Source organism: Cavia porcellus, unplaced genomic scaffold (genome assembly GCF_034190915.1).
Source record: "Cavia porcellus strain 051 isolate PalLab524CR breed Dunkin Hartley unplaced genomic scaffold, mCavPor4.1 scaffold_16, whole genome shotgun sequence".
NCBI classification, from domain to species: Eukaryota; Metazoa; Chordata; class Mammalia; order Rodentia; family Caviidae; genus Cavia; species Cavia porcellus.
The window spans coordinates 22,817,876-22,840,062 of record NW_026947499.1 but is presented as its reverse complement, the minus strand read 5'-3'; the positions used below and the strand labels follow the sequence as shown (position 1 = coordinate 22,840,062).

At 38.2% G+C, this 22,187-nt stretch overlaps 1 protein-coding gene across 9 annotated transcripts in view; it reads left to right on the top strand.

Annotated features, from left to right (window-relative positions):
- Positions 1-22,187, top strand: part of Sfi1 (SFI1 centrin binding protein) — an 84,090-nt gene that overhangs the window by 30,697 nt on the left and 31,206 nt on the right. For all 9 annotated transcript variants that reach the window (XM_063225908.1, XM_013141848.3, XM_063225909.1 and 6 more), the window contains 7 exons: positions 302-396; positions 6,398-6,515; positions 9,407-9,509; positions 16,729-16,885; positions 18,625-18,786; positions 21,010-21,080; positions 22,086-22,178. In XM_063225908.1, the coding sequence (XP_063081978.1) occupies positions 302-396; positions 6,398-6,515; positions 9,407-9,509; positions 16,729-16,885; positions 18,625-18,786; positions 21,010-21,080; positions 22,086-22,178 (799 nt within the window). The remainder of the gene's footprint in view (positions 1-301; positions 397-6,397; positions 6,516-9,406; positions 9,510-16,728; positions 16,886-18,624; positions 18,787-21,009; positions 21,081-22,085; positions 22,179-22,187) is intronic.

Genomic DNA, 22,187 nt, shown 5'->3' with positions numbered 1-22,187 from the left:
GATGGTAGGGAAAGAAATTTTAGCTTAGGTGCTGATAGAGTTTTTTACTTCATTTTATTTATTTATTTATTTATTTATTTATTTATTTTTTGATGCCAGGGATCGAACTCATGCCTAGCAGTTGCAAGGCAGGTGCTTTGCAAATCCCTGGCTGAGCTAAATCCCCAGCTGCAATAGGGTTTTTTGTATCAGAAGCTCTGTGATAGTTTCTTGAGAGTAAAGAACAAAGTGGGTATATTGGATCAGTAGTTGCTTTGTTGAGTTGTCTTAAGAAATGTCTCTTGCTTTTTTGGTTCCTCAGATACTACTTGTACAGCCTGGTATTTCAGAGTTGGAAGGCCTATGTGCAGCAGCAGCAGGAGATGAGGAATAAGTATATGAAAGCCAAGGATCATGGTGAGAAAAGAAAGCACACATCTAAATAAAATGCCCAAATAACTTTAACAGAGGCTCTTTCGAAGGACAGATACATTATGTGAGAGAAAGGATAATGCTAGCGCAAAGAGAAGATACGTTTGATTCTTTCATGTTTTCAGAATGTGTGATTTCAGGTGAGGAACTTCTGTGTGCTCAGATCCCTGTGGTCCTCTCCATATGATACGGTTTTGGCATTTAAGGCTCATTTTACCAGAGTTTATGTGAACTGCCCATTCTGCCTTACTGATGCAATGTACTGGTTTCATCTCTCCTACGGCACTTGGGGCTGCTGTTTGCTGCCATGTGCAAGGTTTCAAGGAAACTGGAGCAGAGTCATTGTGCTCATTTCTACTCTGCCTTGGTCAGGTTATCCCTGATAACCCCATGGCCAGTTTTGGTTTGGTCATTATCTGGTTCCTTCATGAGTTGAGTCCAAGTGGCAAGTCCAAGGAAAAAAGGCTGAAGTGTTGCCCCCGCAACAACAATAGTACATACATTGTGCATTGTCATCCCCAAATCATTCACCCAGAGCACAAGACATCTACATTGAATTGTCCAAACAATACCAGCACAAATTTTTCTCTTCAGTGAACTCAGAAATCAGTGGTATAACTGTCTTAACTATATATATGTAGTTTTATATGTATAGTTTCTGTCAGCTTCTCACACTACGTAGACCATACAATGTTTACACATGTGTGTCTGATTTATTTCAATTATGAGTATGGTCTCAAGTTGCATCCATTTACCTGTAAAAGTCTCTAGCTTAGAGTTCCAAAATGATCATGTATCTTGCAGGCAGGCACCCAACACTCCCTTAGTGTCTCCAACTTACCAACTCCTCTAACCATATGCACTTGCTCTTTCTCTGACTATTCCTAAGTGAGAAGGCTTGTCTGTTTCTCATGCTATAAATCATGGGCTTTCTAATTTTTATAAGACAGCCCTCTGAGTAATCACTTATAATCTTTTCTTTGCCACTACGTCAGAGTAATCTTCATCTTTTTCCTCAGAGTGTTACATGTGCCTCTTCAGTCATCTCCCTGCAATTACTCATATTTTATCCTCTTCTCATTGTACATGTAGGTACAAGAGTGCTAAAAGTTTATTTGGTTTCTCTTATTGAATAAAATGAAGACTCTATCACATGGCAGACAGAGTTCATCTATTATCCTGCCCTATACCCTATCCTCAGCCACAATGGATGTGTACTTCTTTGACTTTCTATATTTGCCTCTGCTGTTTCTTCTTCATCTCATTTTATTTTTATTTTTTAATTTTTAAAAATTTTATTTATTTTTTCTTTTTGTTTGAGACAGAGTTCTGCTGTGTATTCCGGGCTGGCCTTGAACTCACTATGTAGCACATACTGGCATCACACTTATGGTCCTCATGCCTCAGCTTCCCAGTGCTGGGATTACAGGCATGTAGCATCATACCTGGGTCTTTTTTAAAAAAATTTCATTAGTACAGTTTTTCAGTCCATAATGATTACATTTTTTGTTGCATATGCCCATTTTAGAAAACATTGAAAGATTTATGTGACTTGAAGAGAAACCAAAATAGTCAAGCCTATTTTAAATGTTAGCTTCCAAGGCCAGGGATTTAGCTCAGTGGCATAAGCACCTGCCTGGCAAGCATGAGATTGTGAGCATGAGGTTGAGTTCGATCCCCGGCACCAAGAAAAAAACTAAAAAATAAATATCAGCTTCTTAGTTGAGCTTTTCCTGATTTCTCCCTGTGCAGTGGGTGCTTTGATCTGTTGGTGTTCCCAGAGTAAAAAACTCTTACCCAGGCCTCTTAGTTACAACACCAGACATACTGTTGCAATATTTAACTGGTGAATAACTATGCTGTATTTTATTTTTACTTTTTTGTCTTTTAGAGACAAAGCCTCGCTATGCAATTCAGGCTGTCCTTGAACTCATAAGGATCCTCCTGCCTCAGCTTCCTAAGTGCTGGGATTATAAATATGTACCATCATGCCCGGCATTATTTTTGTTTTCCTTTTTGTTTTTTAATTTATTTTTTATTTTAAAGATAGTAAAAACCAACAAAACAAGACAAAACAAAGCCAGTCAAAACAATGCAGCAGAATTGGTATAGAACTTCAAAGCAGGATACCAGGAAAACAATAATAGGTACCACAGTATATCTTGTTAGCTTCATAATAGTTGTCTGTTCTGCCAGTTATAGCACAATCAAACCAGAAACAAAACACAATAAAACCAATCAAAACAGAATATTGAATAGAGCAAAACAATCAGAACAAAGCAAAACAAAATAATTATTTGACTTCGAAGACAAGGTAGAAAAGAATCGCCCATATTTGCTATATTACATACTACCATCCTTCCAAGAGATGCTCAGACTGCTGGTCCCAGGCCTGCAAAATCAACCAAACAATACAAACGTTAAGTTACTTTACGTACCTTAGTTACTATCAACTCAGGCTGACCTTGGAACCATTTGGTTGCTTCCGCGGGCAGGTGGGGGGTGGATATGGAAGGTGTTTGATTTTTAGTTTGTGTGCCATGCCAGGAGGCTCATGAGAGGAGTCTCTGACTTCTCTCCCTGGAGGGCAGGCAGCTTGCGCAGCTTACCAGCAAGACTAGCTAGTTGATTTCTTGGTTGGTCCCCCACTGGCATTATTTTTAAAACTTACATAAAGTAAAATGTATTCCTTTTGAATATCATTTTATGAATTTGAACAAATGCATAGAATCATGTAACTCCTATCAAGAGTTAGAACAAAGTTGGATGTGGTCGCACACACCTGTATATTTAGCAGTTGGAAGAGAGGCAAAATTACTTTAAGTCTGAGGCTAACTTCAGCTACATACTGAGTTCAAGCCAAGTGTGGAGTAGCAAACATGTCTCAGGAAAAACAAAAAGCGAAACAAAACAAAAATGAGACAGGCTGGAGATTTAGCTCAGCAGCATAAGCACCTACCTGGCAAGCATGAGGTTGCATGTTCAATCCCCAGTACCAAGAAAAAAAAGAAAGAACAGTTCCACCATATGAAATAAAATTTCATGTTAGCTGTTTGTAGCATCCTCCCTTCACACATGCCCTCTGACGACTGCTGATTAGTTCTTTATTAGCTGTAGTTTTTTTTCTTCTAGAATATCGTAGAAGTGGAATGATACAATAGATAGCCTTTTCATTATTCCTTCTTTCACTTGACATAAATGTACTTTAGATGCTTCCAACTAGTGACACGTGATCATCTTGTTTTGTTTGATATTTGCTTTTTTGAGACAGGGTCTCACTATGTAGCCCAGGCTGGTTTCAAATTTGTGAAGATACTCCTGCCTCAACCTTCCGAGTGGTGACATTGCAGGGATTCAGTGCCATGTTTTATGAATGGTCATGTAAAAATGAAGACTTGTCATGTTCTCTGTAGTAACTCTTTGTGAGTCTGTACATGTTTTGTGATGTTACAGGAATCACACAATGCTTTCTCATGTTACTTACATAGGGTTTCTCTTTAGTTGGAATTCTTTCATGTACTTCAAGATCAGTGGAAGAACTGAAGGTTTTCCCACTATACCCTTTCATGTGATTACTTTCATGTATTTAAATGAATTGAGAAAAATACTGAATTTTTTTTTTTTTTTGATACTGTGGATTGAACTCATGACCTTGCGCTTGCCGGGCAGGCACTTGTGCCACTGGGCTAAATCCCCAGTATAATTGAGAAAAATAAAAAGTTTCCCAAATTGCTGTGCCACTGGGAAAATCCCCAGTATAATTGAGAAAAATAAAGTTTCCCAAATTGCTCACATATCTTCAGACTCTGCTATGAATTTTTTTATGTATATATTGATATCTGTATAGACTGAAAGATATTTATTCTACTTACAAAGAAAGGGCTTCTCCTGTCTGATTGATGTTAATGCAAGTCACTTTGTATTTTCAGTTTATTTCCTCTCACTTTTTAATTTGATGCTTATTGGAAGAAGAGTTTTCCATAATGCTTACACATACAGTGTTTTTCCCAAGTGTATTTTCTTTCATGTACTTGAAAATACCTGTGTATAGTGTGAATGCATCCCCACATTACTTACATATATAGAATTTCTACAGTGTATGTTCTTTCATGTATTTGACAGTGATGGTGATCTTGAAGTCTTTTTTTTTTTTTTTTTTTGGTAAGAAAGATCAAACTCATGACCACCTGCTTGCCAGGCATGTGCTTACGTTGCTGAGCTAAATCCCCGGCCTGATCTTGAAGTCTTTTATACTTTGCTTACATATTTAGGGTTTCTCCTCAATGTGAGTTCATTTATGTGTTTGACAACATCTGTGTGTAGTGAAATCTTCCCCAAATTGCTTACATAAATAGGATTTCTCCACATTGTGTGTTTGTTTGTGTCTTTGACAAGCATTGTACATGCTGAAAGCTGTCCCACATTGCATATATATAGTGTAGGGTTTCTCCCCAGTGGTATATATAGTGTAGGGTTTCTCCCCAGTGGTAGTTCGTGTCTTTGATAATTGTGTGTTCTGACAGCTATTTGACATTGCTTACAGACATAGTTTCTCCCAGTGTGAGTTCTTTCGTGTTTGACACCTAATGTGTCTGCTGGAAGCATATCCACATTGCTTATATACACAGGATTTCAGCGCCAGGAATTTAGCTCAGTGGCAAAAGTGCCTGCTTGGCAAGTCCAAGGTCGTGAGTTCGATCCCTGGTACCAAAAACAAAAAAACAAAACAAAATATTGTTCCCATATACATATAGAATTTCTTCCCAATGTCACTTCTTTCATGTATGAAAGTTTCCCACATAGCTTACACACATATGATTTCTCCCCAGTGTGAGTTCATTCATATGCTTGGCAGTCCATGTATGTGTTGAATGCTTTCCCACATTGTGTACATACATTCTGGCCAATGTGAGTCCTTTCATACACAGTACTTGTAGGATTTCTCTCCATGTTTCTGAAAGGACTGGAACTCAGTGTAGGTTTTCCCATGCTTGTTACAATTGGATAGCTTCTCTTGAAATTTCTAAACACTAATTTTATTTGAGTCCAGTATTAGCTATAATGGGGACATTTGGTAATCAATGACTACTTAGGGACTTTCTATAGGAAAGGCTTTCATCTGGTATTATATCAACAAGTTTTATATATACAACAGTATCTAGTGTCCAAAAATACATTTTCCATTTGATATTGTAATTTATATTTACAGTAGTTTTCTACCTCTTCACTTAGACTTTTCTTGCTATCCTATTTTTGTACTTATCTTCAGTTTGCTGGTCACTGAGTTTCTTCCTAAGGCAATCACCTTCTGAAAGTTTTCCTATGTCACATTTCTGCAGAGGTTTTTGGGGGATGGATCCAGCAAAGCCATTCTTCCCTGGTGAGGTTCACAGCCATATCCTCAAAGCTCACTGCCTCTGTTACATTGTTTGATGGTCTCCCAGGGTTATTCTCATGCAGCATGCAGCCTTGCAGCCAGTAGAAATCCTTAAAGCAAAGTGGTTTGGCCAGCAATATGCTCTGGATCAGCTCCTGCCACTCCTGTCTCATCCTTGTCCCTGCTCACTTTTTTGGTGCTTATTTATTCATGTCAGTTCATTTGTAAATATTGTAGTTTTTATTAAAAAATAACTGATTTCATATGAAGGATTTTTCAGTAGTCTAATACATGCTTTATAAATGTCATCACTGGGCTGGGGATTTAACTCAGTGGCATAAGCACCTGCCTTGCAAGCGTGTGGTTGTGAGTTTGATCCCCAATACCGATTAAAAAAAAAAAATGTCATCACTTACACAGTCTTCACATGTATACCTGGATCCTCATTTTGTAGCACTTCATAATTTTACCAATAGGGGGCACTTGAAGACTAGTGGTATTTGGTTATTCAAAAGCAGAATGAGTAGAGAACCCTTGAGTTTTTACTTCATCTTTCTGCTCCACAGAGCAGAAACAAAACAAAACAAAACATCTCTTTGGTATATTTAGGTGCAAAGCAAAAGATGCGACAGGCCTGGAAGTCATGGTTGATCTATGTGGCTGTTCGTAGGACAAAACTTCAGATGCAAACCACTGCTGTGGAATTTAGACAGCGGAGTATCTTATGGTAAGTGTGCTCGGTTGCCTTGTAGATCAGCAGCCATCATTTACTTTAGCAGCTTTGTGCTGCCCGCCCCACTTTTTTTGGTCTTTTTGAGGCAGGATCTCACTGTGTAGTGCTGGCTGGCCTTGAATTCTTTTTTTTTTTTTGTCTTTTTCCTTTTTATCGGTACTGGGAATTGAACTCACGACTGCCTGCTTGCAAGGCAGGCACTTATGCCGCTGAGCTAAATCCCCAGCCCCAACAATTTTTTTCTTTAGGAGTAGAAAAATTTATTGAAAGAGATAGCTCTTGAGAAAAGGAGGGGACCCAAAAGTGCCAATGAGCCTACTTCTCTGAGAATGTTTCATAGAACAAAGTCACAAGGGGTGGTACAGTGTGGGTCAAATTATGATCAGAAAGATTACAAATATAATTGCCTACCAAATATAATCAACCAATAGCTTCTTAGCTAATATTTATCCAATAGTAAGTAGCAAGGACATATGGATGACATTAACCTTTGTCAATAATTTGTAGTTTTAGTTTGGTGGGAGAAGATGGCCCACTCCTAATGAGATAATGGTTTGTTTATATGGGAAATGTCAAAAGGGTGATACCAGTAGTATCAAGCTTCTGTTTGTCTCTTAGGAATATCTAGTTTTGATGTGTTTTCATCTTCTGTGTTGATTCCCTCGAGGACCCAGCCCTGTCATACTGCACATAATATTTTTACCTTACTTACTGTCTGTTAAGATTTTCCCCTCTGAAGAGGTTTCCCTAATTGCCATGAAGAAGCAAGAGAAAGCAATATTTTTTTAACACAGTTGGTGCCTAATATTGTATTTATTACCAATATGTTCAACTGTAAGTTCAACTTTTCACATAATCATAATACTAATTGAGCACTTACTGTGTTCTAAACCCTGTAAGTTTATGTGTATTAATTTTTTAATGTGAACTATTTGATTTAATGCTTACATAAACTTCAAAAACAGTTATTGTACAGATTAAGATGTACAGTAAGGCTCAGAAAGGATGAGTAAATTGAGCTCAGATAAGAGGTAATTGTCATGGCCAGAAAATGGCTCAGTGGCACAGTATCTGCCTGACAATCGAAAGGTCATGCCTGCCTGTAATTTGAGCACTTTGTGAGGCTGAGGCAGAAAGATTACAACTTTCAGGTCAGGCTAGGCAACTCACCAAGACTGATCTCTAAGTGAAGGAAAGAAGGAAAGAAAAGATAGAAAGGACAGAAAGACAGGCTGGGGATGTCGCTCAGTGTGAAGGTCCTAGGTTCAGTCACACACACACAAAAAAAAAAAAAAAAAAAAAAAAGACCCCTTGCTGAGATCTGGCCACCTGGACACTGAATAAAGCATATATAGCTTTGTAGATACATGAACTGTTGGAGCATTTGCTCTCTCAAAGTCTTATTTTTCTCAACTGTGAAATAGGCACACTTCTTTCAGAATTGTTATTGGGAGTAAGGTAATGTATTTGAAGTAGTTAGCCCTGTTGAGAAAATAAGTGAACATGAAGTTACTTAAAAAGTTATCTGAACTTTATTTAGCAAATATTTTTAAATGCTTATTTTTAGTATGCAGTTGTTCTTAAGTGTATGGGGGACATTTTTTATTTTTTTATTTTTTTTGGTACCAGGGATTGAATTCATGACCTTGCACTTGCCAGGCAGGTTATGGGAAATATTTTTATATAATTAATTTACTTAGTGTGCTGTCCATTGAGAGCTGAAAATGTTGTGGATAACACATTGGTGCTGTTCATTCAGAGAACTTGTAATTCCTTAAGTGCTTAAAAAGAGAAGTGGGGGGCCAGAGGTTTAACTCAGTGGTGCAATGCTGCCTGGCAAGTGTGAGGTCCTGAGTTTGATTCCTGATACTCTCTCTGCCGCCACACACACAAAAATGATAATGAAAGATAGCTGATGATTTTGGAGTGAATGATACAAGTAAGCATGTCCTCTGCTAAGAAAAAAGGGAGGAGTCTTTGTGAGTAGAATGACCAAGCCAAGCAATTGTTCTTGTAAAGTAAGAGTTGGATACTCTTTATTTGCTTTTCCTATAGCAAAGTAGAAAATTAAATGAAAAAAAACAAGACTGAAATAAAAACCTGTCCCAAGACAGTAGGAAGAGAAAGGATCCAGCAAGACTGGAAATCTAAAATCTACTTTTTCCCTGGATTATTCAGGAAAATCTCCTGATTTAAAAAAAAAAAAAAAAAAAAAAAAAAAAAAAATATATATATATATATATATATATATATATATATATATTTGTTGTTGTTGTTTTTTTGAGACAGGGTCTTGCTGTGCAGTTTAGGCTGTCTTTGAATTCACTATGTAGCCCACACTAGCCTTGAACTCAGGGATCCTCCTGCCTTAGCCTCTCAAGTGCTGGGATTTTAGATAGCTGCCATCACATCCAGCAGATCTCCTGAGTTTTAAATATTGGCAAAATGTGTAATTTTAGAAAAATAAGCAGTGTAAGCCAGGTTACATTATATTGCTGGATCTGAAGTTAGAAATCATCAGTTTCCTTCATTGGCAGTTCAGGGACTGGTTCTTGATTGTTTTTCTTTTCTTTTTGGAGACAAGGTTTCGCTATTTAGTTCAGGCTGATCTTGACCTTATTTTGTAGCCCAGGCTGGTCTCAAACTTGCAACGACCCTCCTCCTCTGTCCTCCTCAGCCTCCTAAATGCTGGGATTACAGGCATGCACCACCACGCCCAGCTTGATTGGTGTTTTTTTAGCAATGAATATCACATATCTTAGTCCTGAAATGGCACTGCCAGGGAGAGTAACTTAAGCTGAGGGTCAGAGGCACAGTTCTAACTGCTCTTCTCTTTTGCAGGTGGCCTTTTTTCTAACCTGTTTCATCTTGATTTGATCTTTCAGTTTGTGGTGGAGCAAGTGGAAGCAGCAACTGGGACAGGCCCACATGAACCATGCTTTCTATGCCACAGCCGTAAAGCACAGGGCCTCCAGCCTCCAGCTGCAGGTGAGTCCCCCACATTTGGGTTTGACATTCTGTGTCCTTGTTATGAAGTCATGGGCACAGAGGGCGGGGTCAGGCTCCCAGCAGGAAGCCATCCTGCTGCTGCTTTCTACTTGAAGGGCAGTTCAGGTGCCGCTAGAGAGGGTGTAGCCAGAAGCAAGATGGAAGACAGTTGAACTCTAGTATAGACAAGTGCTGCTTACTAGGAAGATATTTGGCTTAGATGTGATTCTCATGGTTTGTAGAGAACGTCTGGTAACTATGGAGCCAAATGGGATTTAGGAATTAATTAATGTAGACTCTTATTTTCTCATTACTGTTTTTCTCCAGCAAATTAGAAAATAATGTAGGCATTATCCAAGTCTATTGGTACATGCCTGTAATCCCAGCACTGAGGGAGCCTGAGGCAGGAAGATTGCAAGTTGGAGTCCCATCAGGAAATTTGGCAAAACCATGGCAAAATAAAAAATAGAAAGGGCTATATAGTGTTTCTTAGGACCTTTGTTGTCTCTGAATGTTGTTATTTTTTTTGTGTGTGTCTGTTGGGTACTTATAGTGCTACTAAGTCAGTTACAGAAAATAGAACAGTGAAAAAAGAAAAAGAATGAGGATTATATATGTCAAAATTACAAAAACAAAAGAAAGAAAGAAAATAGAACATTGAGACAGAAAAAATAGTATAGTACCTGTTAGTAAATGTAGGAGTAAACCCAGCATGGTGGCTTATGCCTATAATTGTAGCTCTCAGGAGGCTGAGGCAGGAGAACCCTTGAAAGTTGAGACCAGCCTGAGCTACACAGCAAATTCAAGGCCAGCCTAAACTGCATAGTGAGACTTGTCTTAAAAAGGCACACACACATAAATAAATGAGTAAATAAATAAATATAGGAGTAATATGTTTTTGACAACATATTGCATAGGTTATGCAGGATATGCAGATTCAAAGCAAATAGCATTTACAGGACTGGGGTTAAGAGTGGGTTTAAATTTGATCCCCAGCATCCAAACAATAAGAAAAAATTTTAAAAATCCTATATATATTCATCTAAATCAAAAATCAGTAAACTCTGTCCCATAAGCCTTTTTTTTCCTTTTTGTCTTTCTGAGACAGGATCTCACTATGCAGTTCAGGCTGGTCTTGAACTCACTTTATTACCTAGGCGGAACTCACAATAATCTACCTGCGTCAGCCTCCTAAGTCCTGGGATTACAGGTGTGCACCAATCATACCTGGCCCATACGCCAAATTCGTCTTGGTTTTCTGTTTTTTTTTTAAATGAAGTTTCATTAGAACACCTCAATATCTATTCACTTATATATTTTCTGGGCCGACTTTTAGGCTGTAAGAACAGACAGTGTTAAATAGTTGCAGCAGAGACCATATAGCCTATAAAGATTAAAATATTTGTTATCCAACCCTTTAAGAAACCTTGCAAGGAAATAAGAGGCATAGTTGAAAAACAGCAACAGAAAAGAAAAAATCTCCTAAAACCAGTAACAGATATAGAGTGATTAAGTGTGTGTGTGTGTGTGTGTGTGTGCGTGTGTGTGTGTGGGTACATGCACATGCATGTGTGTATTTGTTGTCAATAATCAAATCTAGAGCTTATATATGATGCCAGGCAAGTGTCTACCACTGGCTACATCCCTAGCCCAGCAATAGCATCATTGCGGTCTTACTTGTAATCGCTGGATTAAGGTGTTTTGCATGGGGCTGGGGATTTAGCTCAGCGGCATAAGCGCCTGCCTTGCAAGCAGGCAGTCATGAGTTCGATCCCTGGTACCGATAAAAACGAAAAAAGACCAAAAAAAAAGATGTTTTGCATACATTATCATTTGATTTTTATAATTCGTTTTTCTTTTTCTTTTTAATTTCTTTTTTTTTTTAAACCTATTTACTATTGAGAAAAGTAGGAAGGTTAAATAACTTGAATCAGAATGATACAGGTAGCAAAGGTTGGAGCCAAAAGGTAACTTAAGTAGCCTGAAAATTGCAAAGCTAATCACTGTTAATCACCCTCCTGAATTGTTCTTACTAGACTTGAAATGTCAAAATTGAGATGTCAAAAGGGAACAAATAGGTAAGAGCATTATGAGAGTGATTTTCTGTCGTTGATGGACAACAGTGTGTATACTCTTCTTCCAAATAGCTACTTTGAGAGACTAAACTCATTGTGATACTGCATTACACAGGACATTTTTAAATTCCCTTTTTGGTATTTTCTTCCAGGCTTATAACAACAAATTTGATTGAATATTTTCGTGATAACAGGTTTTCATGGTTTGAGGTTGGATTTAACTTAGATCGATAGTCAAAAGTCATTTAGAGTCAAATCCAGTGAAAAGTGTGAATAATCAAGGTAGTACTGACATAGACCAACAACTCAGTAAATTGAGTCCATTGTGCAGATTATAAGTACCTGCTAATATAGTTTTCCGAGCACTTACACTTATGTAATTTCTGTTAATCTCCCAGCATCTCTGTGAACTAGGTAGATCAAGGTAGACATCATGAGATATATGAGATTTTTTTTTTTTCCCCTGGTACTGGGGATCAAACTCATGACCACCTGCTTGCAAGGCAGGTGCTTACGCCACTGAGCTAAATCCCCAGCCCTGATATATGAGATTTTAAAAAATTAAATTTAGATATTTCAAATGTAGAAAGATATAAAATAGAGAACATTTATGAGAGTACTAATATGTGTCTAGGTACTCCCACCTAGATTTCAAAGATATAAATATTCTTGCTTCAGCTGAGTGTGGTGGCACACATCTGTAACCTCAGCACATTGGAGGCCCAGGCTGCAAGGTGAGTTCAAGGCCAGTCTGAACTGCATAGTGAAACTCTGTGTCATAGGGTGTCTTAGTTACTTTTTACTCGTCACTGAGACAAAATACCTGAAGCCTAAGTTGGGAAAGGAAAGGTTTATTTCTTACAGTTTTTGGAGGTTTCAGTCCACACTCAGTTGGCTCCCAGGTAGGCAGGCATGGCTGGACTGCACTTCATGGCGGCTGCCAACGGCAAACTCGAACCAGCAAAGAGAAAGACACACCTTCTTCCTGCCATTACATCACATCCTGGCTCCACCCCTAGGTGGGTGGAGCACTGACACCATCAATCCAAGCACTAGACAATGAACCAATCACAAATACACCTTGCAAACTCGTGAGGCCTGGGGGACACAAACATAAACCATGACATAGGGCAACAACAAAATCTTCTTCCAGAATTGTTTTAAAGTAATAAAATATAATGGACACTGCCAAAATCTCTTTTCTTCTCTCCTTTTTTTAAACATTTTTTTTTGAGACAGGGTCTTGCTCTATTGTTCAGGCTGGCCTTGAGCTCATTATGTGTCCCAGGCTGGCTTTGAATTTGTGGCAAACGTCCTCCGAATTGCTTATGATCCTGTGATCACTTTGCTATATTCTTAGAAAAATTTGTGCATATATATCCATAAAGAATAAATTAACGTGTGCTTACAGCTTGCTTTTTTTTCTAATGCAGCAGTATATTTTTGAGAGTTTCCCATTTGGAGCTAGAGCTGTTCTCCCCATGCTTGTTATCAAACCTAGTGCCCTTATGGAGCTCTATTAATTGCACATTATGCTGGTTGTATGAATAAGGCATAGTTTACTCACCATTGATGGACTCTGGGTTGGTTTGTAAACTGGTATTTCTGCTTTTTTGTAATTACTAACAGTATTGCAGATAGCATTCTTAAATACATCACAAATATAACATACAAATGTATGAATGTTCTCTGGTTGCTAAAAGTGAAATTGCTGGGTCATTGGGTTTTCATCTCTATCCTTATCCAATCTCTCTCTGGTACTATTAATTGAATATCATGGTTCCTCAGGTGAACACTTTTTCATGAATAATTTGGTTTGCTAACAAAAGTATCTGGCAAAATTTTGTTTTTGTTTGCAAACTCTACATTGAGTAAAAAACAGCAGCTATATTTCCTACAAAAACAAACATGGCCATGTTTTCCAAAATTGTGGAAACTTTAGTTCATGTACTGTTGTATTTCAGTTTCGGTTTCTTTCAGCCTCATCAGCATGTTGCATTGTCTTTTGGTCATTTTTACCAATTTGATATGTATGACATGGTAAATCAATACTGCACTGATTCATATTTCAATGATTCCTAATGAGGTCAAGAATGTTATTTTTTTTTTAAACTTTTTTTTATCAGTACCAGGGAAAGAATGTTTTTATAGGGGCTGGGGATTTAGCTCAGCGGCATAAGCACCTGCCTTGCAAGCGGGCGGTCGTGAGTTCGATCCCTGGTACCGATAAAAATGAAAAAAAGACCAAAAAAAAAAAAAAAAGAATGTTTTTATACACTTAATTGGTTTTCTACTTTTGAGCTTGTTTTGTGTTTCCTACTATTCTTTTCCTGTTGGGTTATTTGTCCTTTCTGATTTGTAGACACACTTGAATATATTCTATTTCCTGATTCTGTGTATCATAGTTTGCAAATACGTTCTCCTAGTAGTATCTTTAAAAAAAAAATACAGAAGTCATTAATTTCTTATTTATTTATTTATTTATTTATTTATTTTTAATTAGTACCAGGGATCGAACTCACAACCGCCTGCTTGCAAGTTAGGTGCTTATGCCGCTGAGCTAAGTCCCCAGCCAGAAGTCATTAATTTCTGTGTAGCCTAATTTAGTCTTTTAGTTCAGTCTTTAATCTTGAGATTAATTTTGTGAATTTGAAACATTATCTTAATATATCATTTTCCATATGGATTATCAGTTGCTGCAGCACAAGTTCTGGAGTCAGAATGCCCAGATGACTATTATACCTGTATCACCTGTTAGCTTTGTGCTGTGAATGAATTGCTTAACTTCCCTGTGCCTCAGATTTCTTAAGTAGATAATGATAGTATCTACCTCATGAAATTGTTGAGAATCTAGTATGATGATGTACGTCATGTATTCAGAATAATGCCTGGAATGTTTACACATCCCCTTTATTATTGCTAAAGTCTCTGTATATGGGAGAGGGTCTTTTTTTTTTTTTTTTTAATTCCTCTATACTGGGGATTGAACCCAGAATCTTGTACATGCTAGATAAGTTATAACTAAACTACATTCCCATCCATTTTTAAAATTTTTATTTTTAGATAGTTTTTGCTTAGATGCCATAGCTGGTCTTAAACTTGTGATCCTCATGCCTCAGCCTCCTAGGTAGCTGTGATTACAGGCACATACCAATATGCTTGACCATGTTCTTACTCTTTTTCAAAAATTGTCATGATTATTATTCTTTATTCTTACTAACTTTAGGGTTGTCAGGTTCCACAATGAAGTCTATTACAATTTTTTATTATTTTTTTTATTTTTTCTTTTAGGTACTGGGGATTGAACTCACAACCTTATGCTTGCTAGGCAGGTATTTATGCCTCTAACCTAAATCCCCAGCCCTACAGTTTTTATTATTGTACACTGATTTTTGACATTAGCTTGAGAAAATTGCCAGATTTACAATATTGTATCATACCGTCCATAAATTTGATGCAACTTTTGATTATTGTCAAGCACAAGAGGACAGAAAGAAGAATGAAGTCATGAGGTAACAGAGAGCCAAAACACAGGACCTTGCAGACTTGTACCTTATCAATTAAGCTGCAGCTTTTATGCTGCTGGCTCCGAGAAAAGAAGTGACATGATTGTGCCTACATCTCAGCAGGATCCACCTGACTTATAATGTGCTGCCTTCAGGATGAGAAAAGGAAGGCGTTTTGTGAATGTGTACATATTGTGTGTAGTTTTCTTATATTTCCAAACAGAAAAATTTAGAAACCACCAACACTGTCACCCAAAAAAGATACCTATAAGATGAGGGAGAGGAGTATTTTTGTGAATTAACTTTGTTACATAGTTCTAAATTTGAAACTGTATAAATGTTTTACAGAATTAAAAAGCAAATATGGAAGAAAAGGAAGAAAAGATAAAAATTTAAAAACCAAATATAAATCAAAAAGCAATCCCTAGAACTTTAAAGCAAATTAAAACAAACATACCAATTTGTGGCAATAACTATTTCTGGGAACTTTGGGATCGAACTCATGACCTTGCTTATACCAAGCAGGTGCTTGTGCCACTGAGCTAAATCCCAAGCCCCTACTTCTGGGAACTTTATAAAGTATTTATGTATTGTATATTTTGACTATGTATTCCTAGTAGAATGTATTCTAAAGACATAAACCACTAAGCCATTGAAAACTGTGTTTAGTGGTCTTACTGTTACTAGCAAGTTTAGAATTATGTTAAAATTATTATAATAACTACTTTGTAAAATAAAGCAAATTACTGTGGCACTGTCTTTAGGAATCAGGATTTTCAGCATAAAAGAAAAGATTGTAAGTATAAAATGAAAAGAATTAAAACCCTGTAAGCTATAATTGGATGAATGAACATTAGTATGGACCCAAGGTTTTATTTTGTCTTTAAAAATGTTTTTAAATCTTTTGTTGAAAAAACTTAGAACTGTGGCAATAGTATAGCTTTTAATGTCCTAAGTGCCCAAATTGTGGTTTCTATTATTTCCCTCTGAAAGAATTGAGAGCTTTTTTGAGAAATGTTGATTATTTATAGGTCTGGGTCAGGAAATAGACAGAATAAGCTGAATAAGACAGGAATAGACAGAATAAGCTATGCCATAAAGTGAAAAAATTAACAAAACCTAGTAGGATTGTGGTAAGGATTCAGAAGTGAGTTTGAACGGGTTTTAAGATAGAAAAATTGGGGCATTGAAAAAGAATAATATTACAAGTGGTTGAAGAATATCAAATACCTAAAAATTCATGCACTGAAAATGATTTTTAACAACTATTCATTTGTCATTATTTTGGGTAATTAGAGTATTAACTCAGTATTGTGAAAATCAATGAAGACAACAAAATAAAGCATACATCGCATCTTTCTTGTACAGTCTATGTTCCATAAGCCAAATGGTTAATGAGAAGGAATACTTCTTTATAGAAGAATTCCAGTTAATAAATAGCAGCTTCTGTCTCAGTCATCCTCATTTCAGTAAATGGCAACTCCATTGTTCTAGCTGTTTAGAGTCATGGACTCCCTTCTGTTTTTCACTTTAGCCTTTCCAGCATGTGTCTTTTTGTTGCCCCTCCAATCCCACACCAGTTGTGCTGCCTCATTTTCCTGCCTCTCCCTTGACCATTGTCCTTACTCTGGTTTTCAGGCTTGGTCTCAGTGGAAGGAGCAGCTCCTACTGAGCCAGAGGGAGAAATGGAAGGTGATCTCAGCAGTGCAACATCTTCAGTGGTGGCAAAAGAGGAAGTCCCTGAGGGCCTGGCTTGAATATCTGAACGTGCGCAGAGTAAAGAGACAGCAGAATGGTGAGGAGGAAGCCCCTGTTGCCCAAGACAGAGAAATTGGGCACAAAATCCATTCATTTTCCTGTTGCCAGTAGTATTTTATAAAGACATATAGCCACAAATTTTTTTGAAAAGAAATCAAAACAACTATATCATTCTGTTTTGATTCTCTTTATGTACTTTTATTGTTTCTTTTTTAAAACAGAGTCTTGCTGTGTAGTTCAGGCTGATCTTAAAGTCATTGTGTAGCACAAGCTGGCCTCAGTGGTCCTCTTGTCTCAGCCTCCTAAGTGTTGGGATTATGGGCATTTACCACTATGTGTGGCAAAAATGATGACATTCTTGATTTACATCTATTTCCCTGTGGTCTTTAGTTCTATACGTACATTTCATTCAAATAGAAAAGCGTATATTTTATGTCACATGAGGTTGTTGATATTGTGATTAATTTGTGGGATGTTTTTGTTCTTTTTTTTTTTGGTGTTAGGAATCAAACTCACAACCTTGTATTTGCCATGCAGGTGCTTACACCATATGGTGATTAATTTGTTACCTAGTTTTATATTACGCCTTTTTCCCCACTGGCCTATGTCTATTCATCATATATGTTTTCTTCTTCATAAATGTTATTTATAAATGAGCATTCATGTTTTATAGAGTGGCTTATCTTAATGTTTTCCTATTGATAAATACTTGGTTTGTTTCTTTTTGTCCTCAATTATATAAATGCATGTGATTTATGATTTAGTTTTTGGATAATATTTTTTTTTTTGCATAATATTTTGGTGGCTTAGTTTTCCAGCTAGTTTCAGAAATAATAACATATAGGAGTGATCATTAGTAAATACTTTTTACTTCAATTTATTTATTTTGATTTTTTGAGACAGTTTTGCTGCGTGGGTCAGGCAGGCTGGCCCCAATCCTGCAGCAATCCTCCTGCCTTAGCCTTTTAAAAGCTGAGATTACTATGTGTGCCACTGTGCCTAGCTGTACTTGAGTTTATTGAGTTTACACAAAAATGAGTCAAGCATTGTGATATGCTTCCAGTTTTTGCCCTTGTACCCCACAGACATCTCCTAGCCTTCCAACACTGTCCCTGGAGAGAGTTTCACAGTATCTGAAGATAGTGACAGCAGGCCAGACACACAGTTGCCCAAGACTGGAAGGTGAAGGCGTGGGGCCATAGCATGATGAGCTACAGACTAATATGTGCTCCAACTACAGCATTACAAAAGTGATGCACGTGGCAGTCAGTATCAGCCAGGCTAAACACTCAAGAGGGCTTTTGCCGCACTTAGCGGCAGTTATTTGTTATCAACTCATTTTCCAAGTTCTGTCCAGGGGTCACTTACATAGAAGCAAAAGTACAACAGCTTTGTTTGAAAGTATCGGTCACCATTCCTTCTCAATAGCAATTAACTACAAATGTCAGCCTTTGGGTAGAACTAATTTTATTTTGTCTAAATCACCAGCTTTTCTCTTTCCTTGGAGAGAGGAGAGGTTAACTCAAGGATTCCTAATAATCTGTCTTCTGATATTTAAACTTTGAGGTGAAAGGTACTGGGATCAAACTCAGGGCTTCAAATATACTAAATGTGTGCTCTACTGCTGAACCACATCCCCAGCCTAAAAACTTTAAGGATCCTTTGTGGAAGGAGCCTTGAATCTCTATGCCTTGCCAGTAGCAGGGTTTACTTCAACTTAAAGCTTTTTCTAGGTCATACCCTGAATAGCACCTAAATTATATTTCTCTGTTTCAGAGATGGCTGAGCGATTGCATCGTGTCACTGTGCTCCAGATACATTTCTATGACTGGCGGTGGGCCTGGGAGCAGAGGCAGAGCTTGTATGCCCACCAGGCCCTAGTGGAAGAGCTGGCCAGGAAGATGGCATTGCGGAGGGTCTTCTCACACTGGAGACACTGTATCCTTTTCAGCCACCCAGGCCTGTCAGCCTCCTCAGGCAGTATAGTCTGAGCTTAATAGTGTGTACAACACAAGTATCAAGAGGAAGCAATGACCAAATAATTTAAGATAGTTTTACCTGTGTTGATTTCTTTAAAAAATAGTTGGGGCTATGCAAACAAAACAATATTTTCAACATATATTTACATATATATTTACAGTTTAATAAACAATAATTAAATGAACCACTGGCCAATTTAAAAAGTAAAATGTTTCACAAGTCCTTTCTTGACATCCCCTCACCTGGCCCACAGACACCTTTGTCCTTTATTTTTTGTTACCATTTGTTTCCTCTATGCACTAGGTGGTAGAAATAGCCATACAAGTCTATTTCTTTTTTGTTGTTATTTTGAGACAGTTGTCTCACTATTATGTACTTCCGACTGCCTTGAATTTATATGTAGCTCAGGCTAACTTTGAATTTGTGGCAATCCTCCTGCCTCAGCTTCCTGAGTGCTGGGATTACAGATGTATGTCACCACACCCAGTATCAAGTCTATTTTGTAGTGACACCATCACATGATCATAACTTCCATTTATTTAAGCTTTCAGTATTTGCAGGCATTATGCATTATTCTCAGTTCCTGTGCAGTGTTGTCACTATTTATAGATGAGAAGCAGATTTAAGGGGCTAAATGAGTAAGTCATTGGGAGAACGCAGACCTGTAGTCCTATACACATGTTCTTAGTTGCTTTCTTTTTTTTTTTCTTTGTTTTGTTTTTTGGTACTGAGGATCGAACTCATGACCTTGTGCTTGCCAGGCAGGCACTTACGCTGCTGAGCTAAACCTCCAGCCCTACACATGTTCTTAAATCACTATCCCTACCACATTGTGTTCAAATGTGAAAATTTGGACTGCCCTAGATATTTATCCCCACACATTCATTTGTTCATTAAAGAAAGTCCTTTTCTGTGTTAAAGTCCTGCGTAAGTTCTGTTTTATAGGGAGATTCAAAAGACTGTAACAGTATTCACTGTCTCATGAGGAAAGTAAACATGATAAGGGATTTTAACAATATAATGTGAAAAGTACTGTCATAAAGCTTTGTGTCAAGTCCGGTGAGAGCCACTATGGAGATTCAGGCAAGAAAGTAATGTACCTTAGAAATGACAAGTTCTCCCAGCAAAATAGTTGGAAAGGGTCTCTTAGTTGGAAAGGACAGTGCTACCCAGGCTTACAGGTGAAGAAGAACATTTAAGAGCCTGTAGAATGGTATACTGCTGGCTGATGGGAGAGTCAGTACAAACAGGGCTAGCCTGTAGGGCCATTGTGTGCAGTGCTCAAGATTTTGGGCTTTATCCTGATGGTACTAAGGAATGCCTGGATGTGTTCATAAAGAGAAGCAGTGTTGTTAGATGTGTGCTGTAGAAAGAACACTTTTGCATTAGAGAACAGGCTTGGTCAGGAAGACAAGTTCATGTGAGGAGTCATACTCACCCGTCTATGTGAGGAACAAGTCACAGAAACTGCAGGGGCAGAGAACAGCAGGAGACAGAACAGCTCTGCTTGGAGGAGAGCAGATGGACTTGGTGGATTAGAGAGGGGGAGAAGAATGGATTTGAAAATAACTTCAGGGGGCTGGGGATTTAGCTCAGCGGCATAAGCACCTGCCTTGCAAGCAGGTAGTCGTGAGTTCAATCCCTGGTACCGATAAAAACAAAAAAGAGAAAAAAAAAAAAAAAAGACATTTATTGAAAATAACTTCAGGTTTTTAGCCCAAATATCTGACTGGACATCACAGCAAGACAAAATACAGCTGGGTGTGGTGGTGCTCGCCTGTAATCCCAGCAGTTGGGAGGCTGAGACAGAGGATTGTGTGAGTTTAAGTCCTACATAATGAGATCTCCACCTCAAAAAAAAAAAAAAAATGTAGAGAAGGATCATGTCCTGTTTGTGATATGGTGCTTTTGAAATGTTTGTCAAAACTGGTGGCAACTTATCTCAAGTACTTTTCTCTTCTCATCAAATAGACATCTTAGGGAACAGAGGCAAGGCCATCTGTTTGGTAAGGAACTTACATAGCACTGCTTTTACCCACTGCTTCCCTGGTTCACCACAAGGAATCAGATGAATCACCTGGCAGGGCTGTTACTTCTGCAGCCATGATCCTTCATGTGAGTCTTGAAAGAAAGTATGGGGGTGAAACCTGGTGGAAACTGGAGACCTTAACTTCCTGGCAGATGTGTTACTGTGTACAGAAGAAACTGCCCAGCGCAAAGTGGCAGAACGGCACCACCACTGCAGCCTGCTGGTAAGAGCACTGCAAAGTAGTGCAGTTGTGCTCCTCGGCCTTGATGGCATCCATATTTGGGGGATTGTGAGCCACGCTGGCTTGCACAGTACAGCCAATTCTAGGCTATGTTCAGGCACAAAGCCCTCTTTTCATTGTGAATATCCCTGTTTGCATTTTGTATCACAGAAATTAATGATACTGGGTCAGAGGGATTTGGAGCTTAGAGATGAACTAGTCCTGGGGGGCTTTTACATAGTGGGACTCCTTTTTTAAATCCCTAATCTTAACAGAGCTCAACCTCACAGTGTGGAGCTTGAATCAATATCTGAGAAGCAAGTTCTTGTTCTCCTGGCTTCTCTCCCCCGGCCCTTACCACATATCTTTAACATCTTTGTGAGGCCTCTTGGATTCCACAGAACGCAGTATGAAATCCTTTAACTCTCTTCCTTTAATTCTCTTCACTTTTGTCTCAGAACACTGAAACCCAGGTGCAGGGAAGTGGGAGCAAATGAGCTTTGCTTAGGTCATATATGAGGCATTATTCATGGAGCTGGAGGCAGGCTTCTACCCCAAGCCCTTGTACCTGAGGACTTCTGTTCCACTCTAGCAAAACTGCATGCATAGTTGTAGGAATGTATGCTGTTACCCTTACATGGTAAAAAACAAAAGCAGAAAACCAAACCTACCATTGGCAAAATGCCTGCTTTTGTTTTTTTGGAGAGGCAAAAATTGATGTTTGGCCTCTGCCCGTAGAATTCTCATCTAGGTCATGGGATCCTCTTGGTCAAAGGTGAAGGTTTATTTGTTCCTTTGCAGTACTGTGGACAGTAGGGTTTGGTTCAGCCAATATTAGTGAGGGTCTGCTTGTATTAAGTTTCTGATTAAATCTCAAGGCAAAGAAACACAGGGAGATGAGTGGCCCTGACCTTTTCATCCTCTGATTTGGAGAAGTGCTTTCCTTCGCCTGTACTTATTTCGGTAAACACTGCTGATTCTTTATAATCACTTGTGTTCTTTACATAGAAATTTTGCTTTAGAGCCCTAAAACACAATATGAGCCAAGTCCATCTCCAGCAAATAAGAAGGAATCTTGCACACCAGCAGCATGACATGATGGTAAGGGTT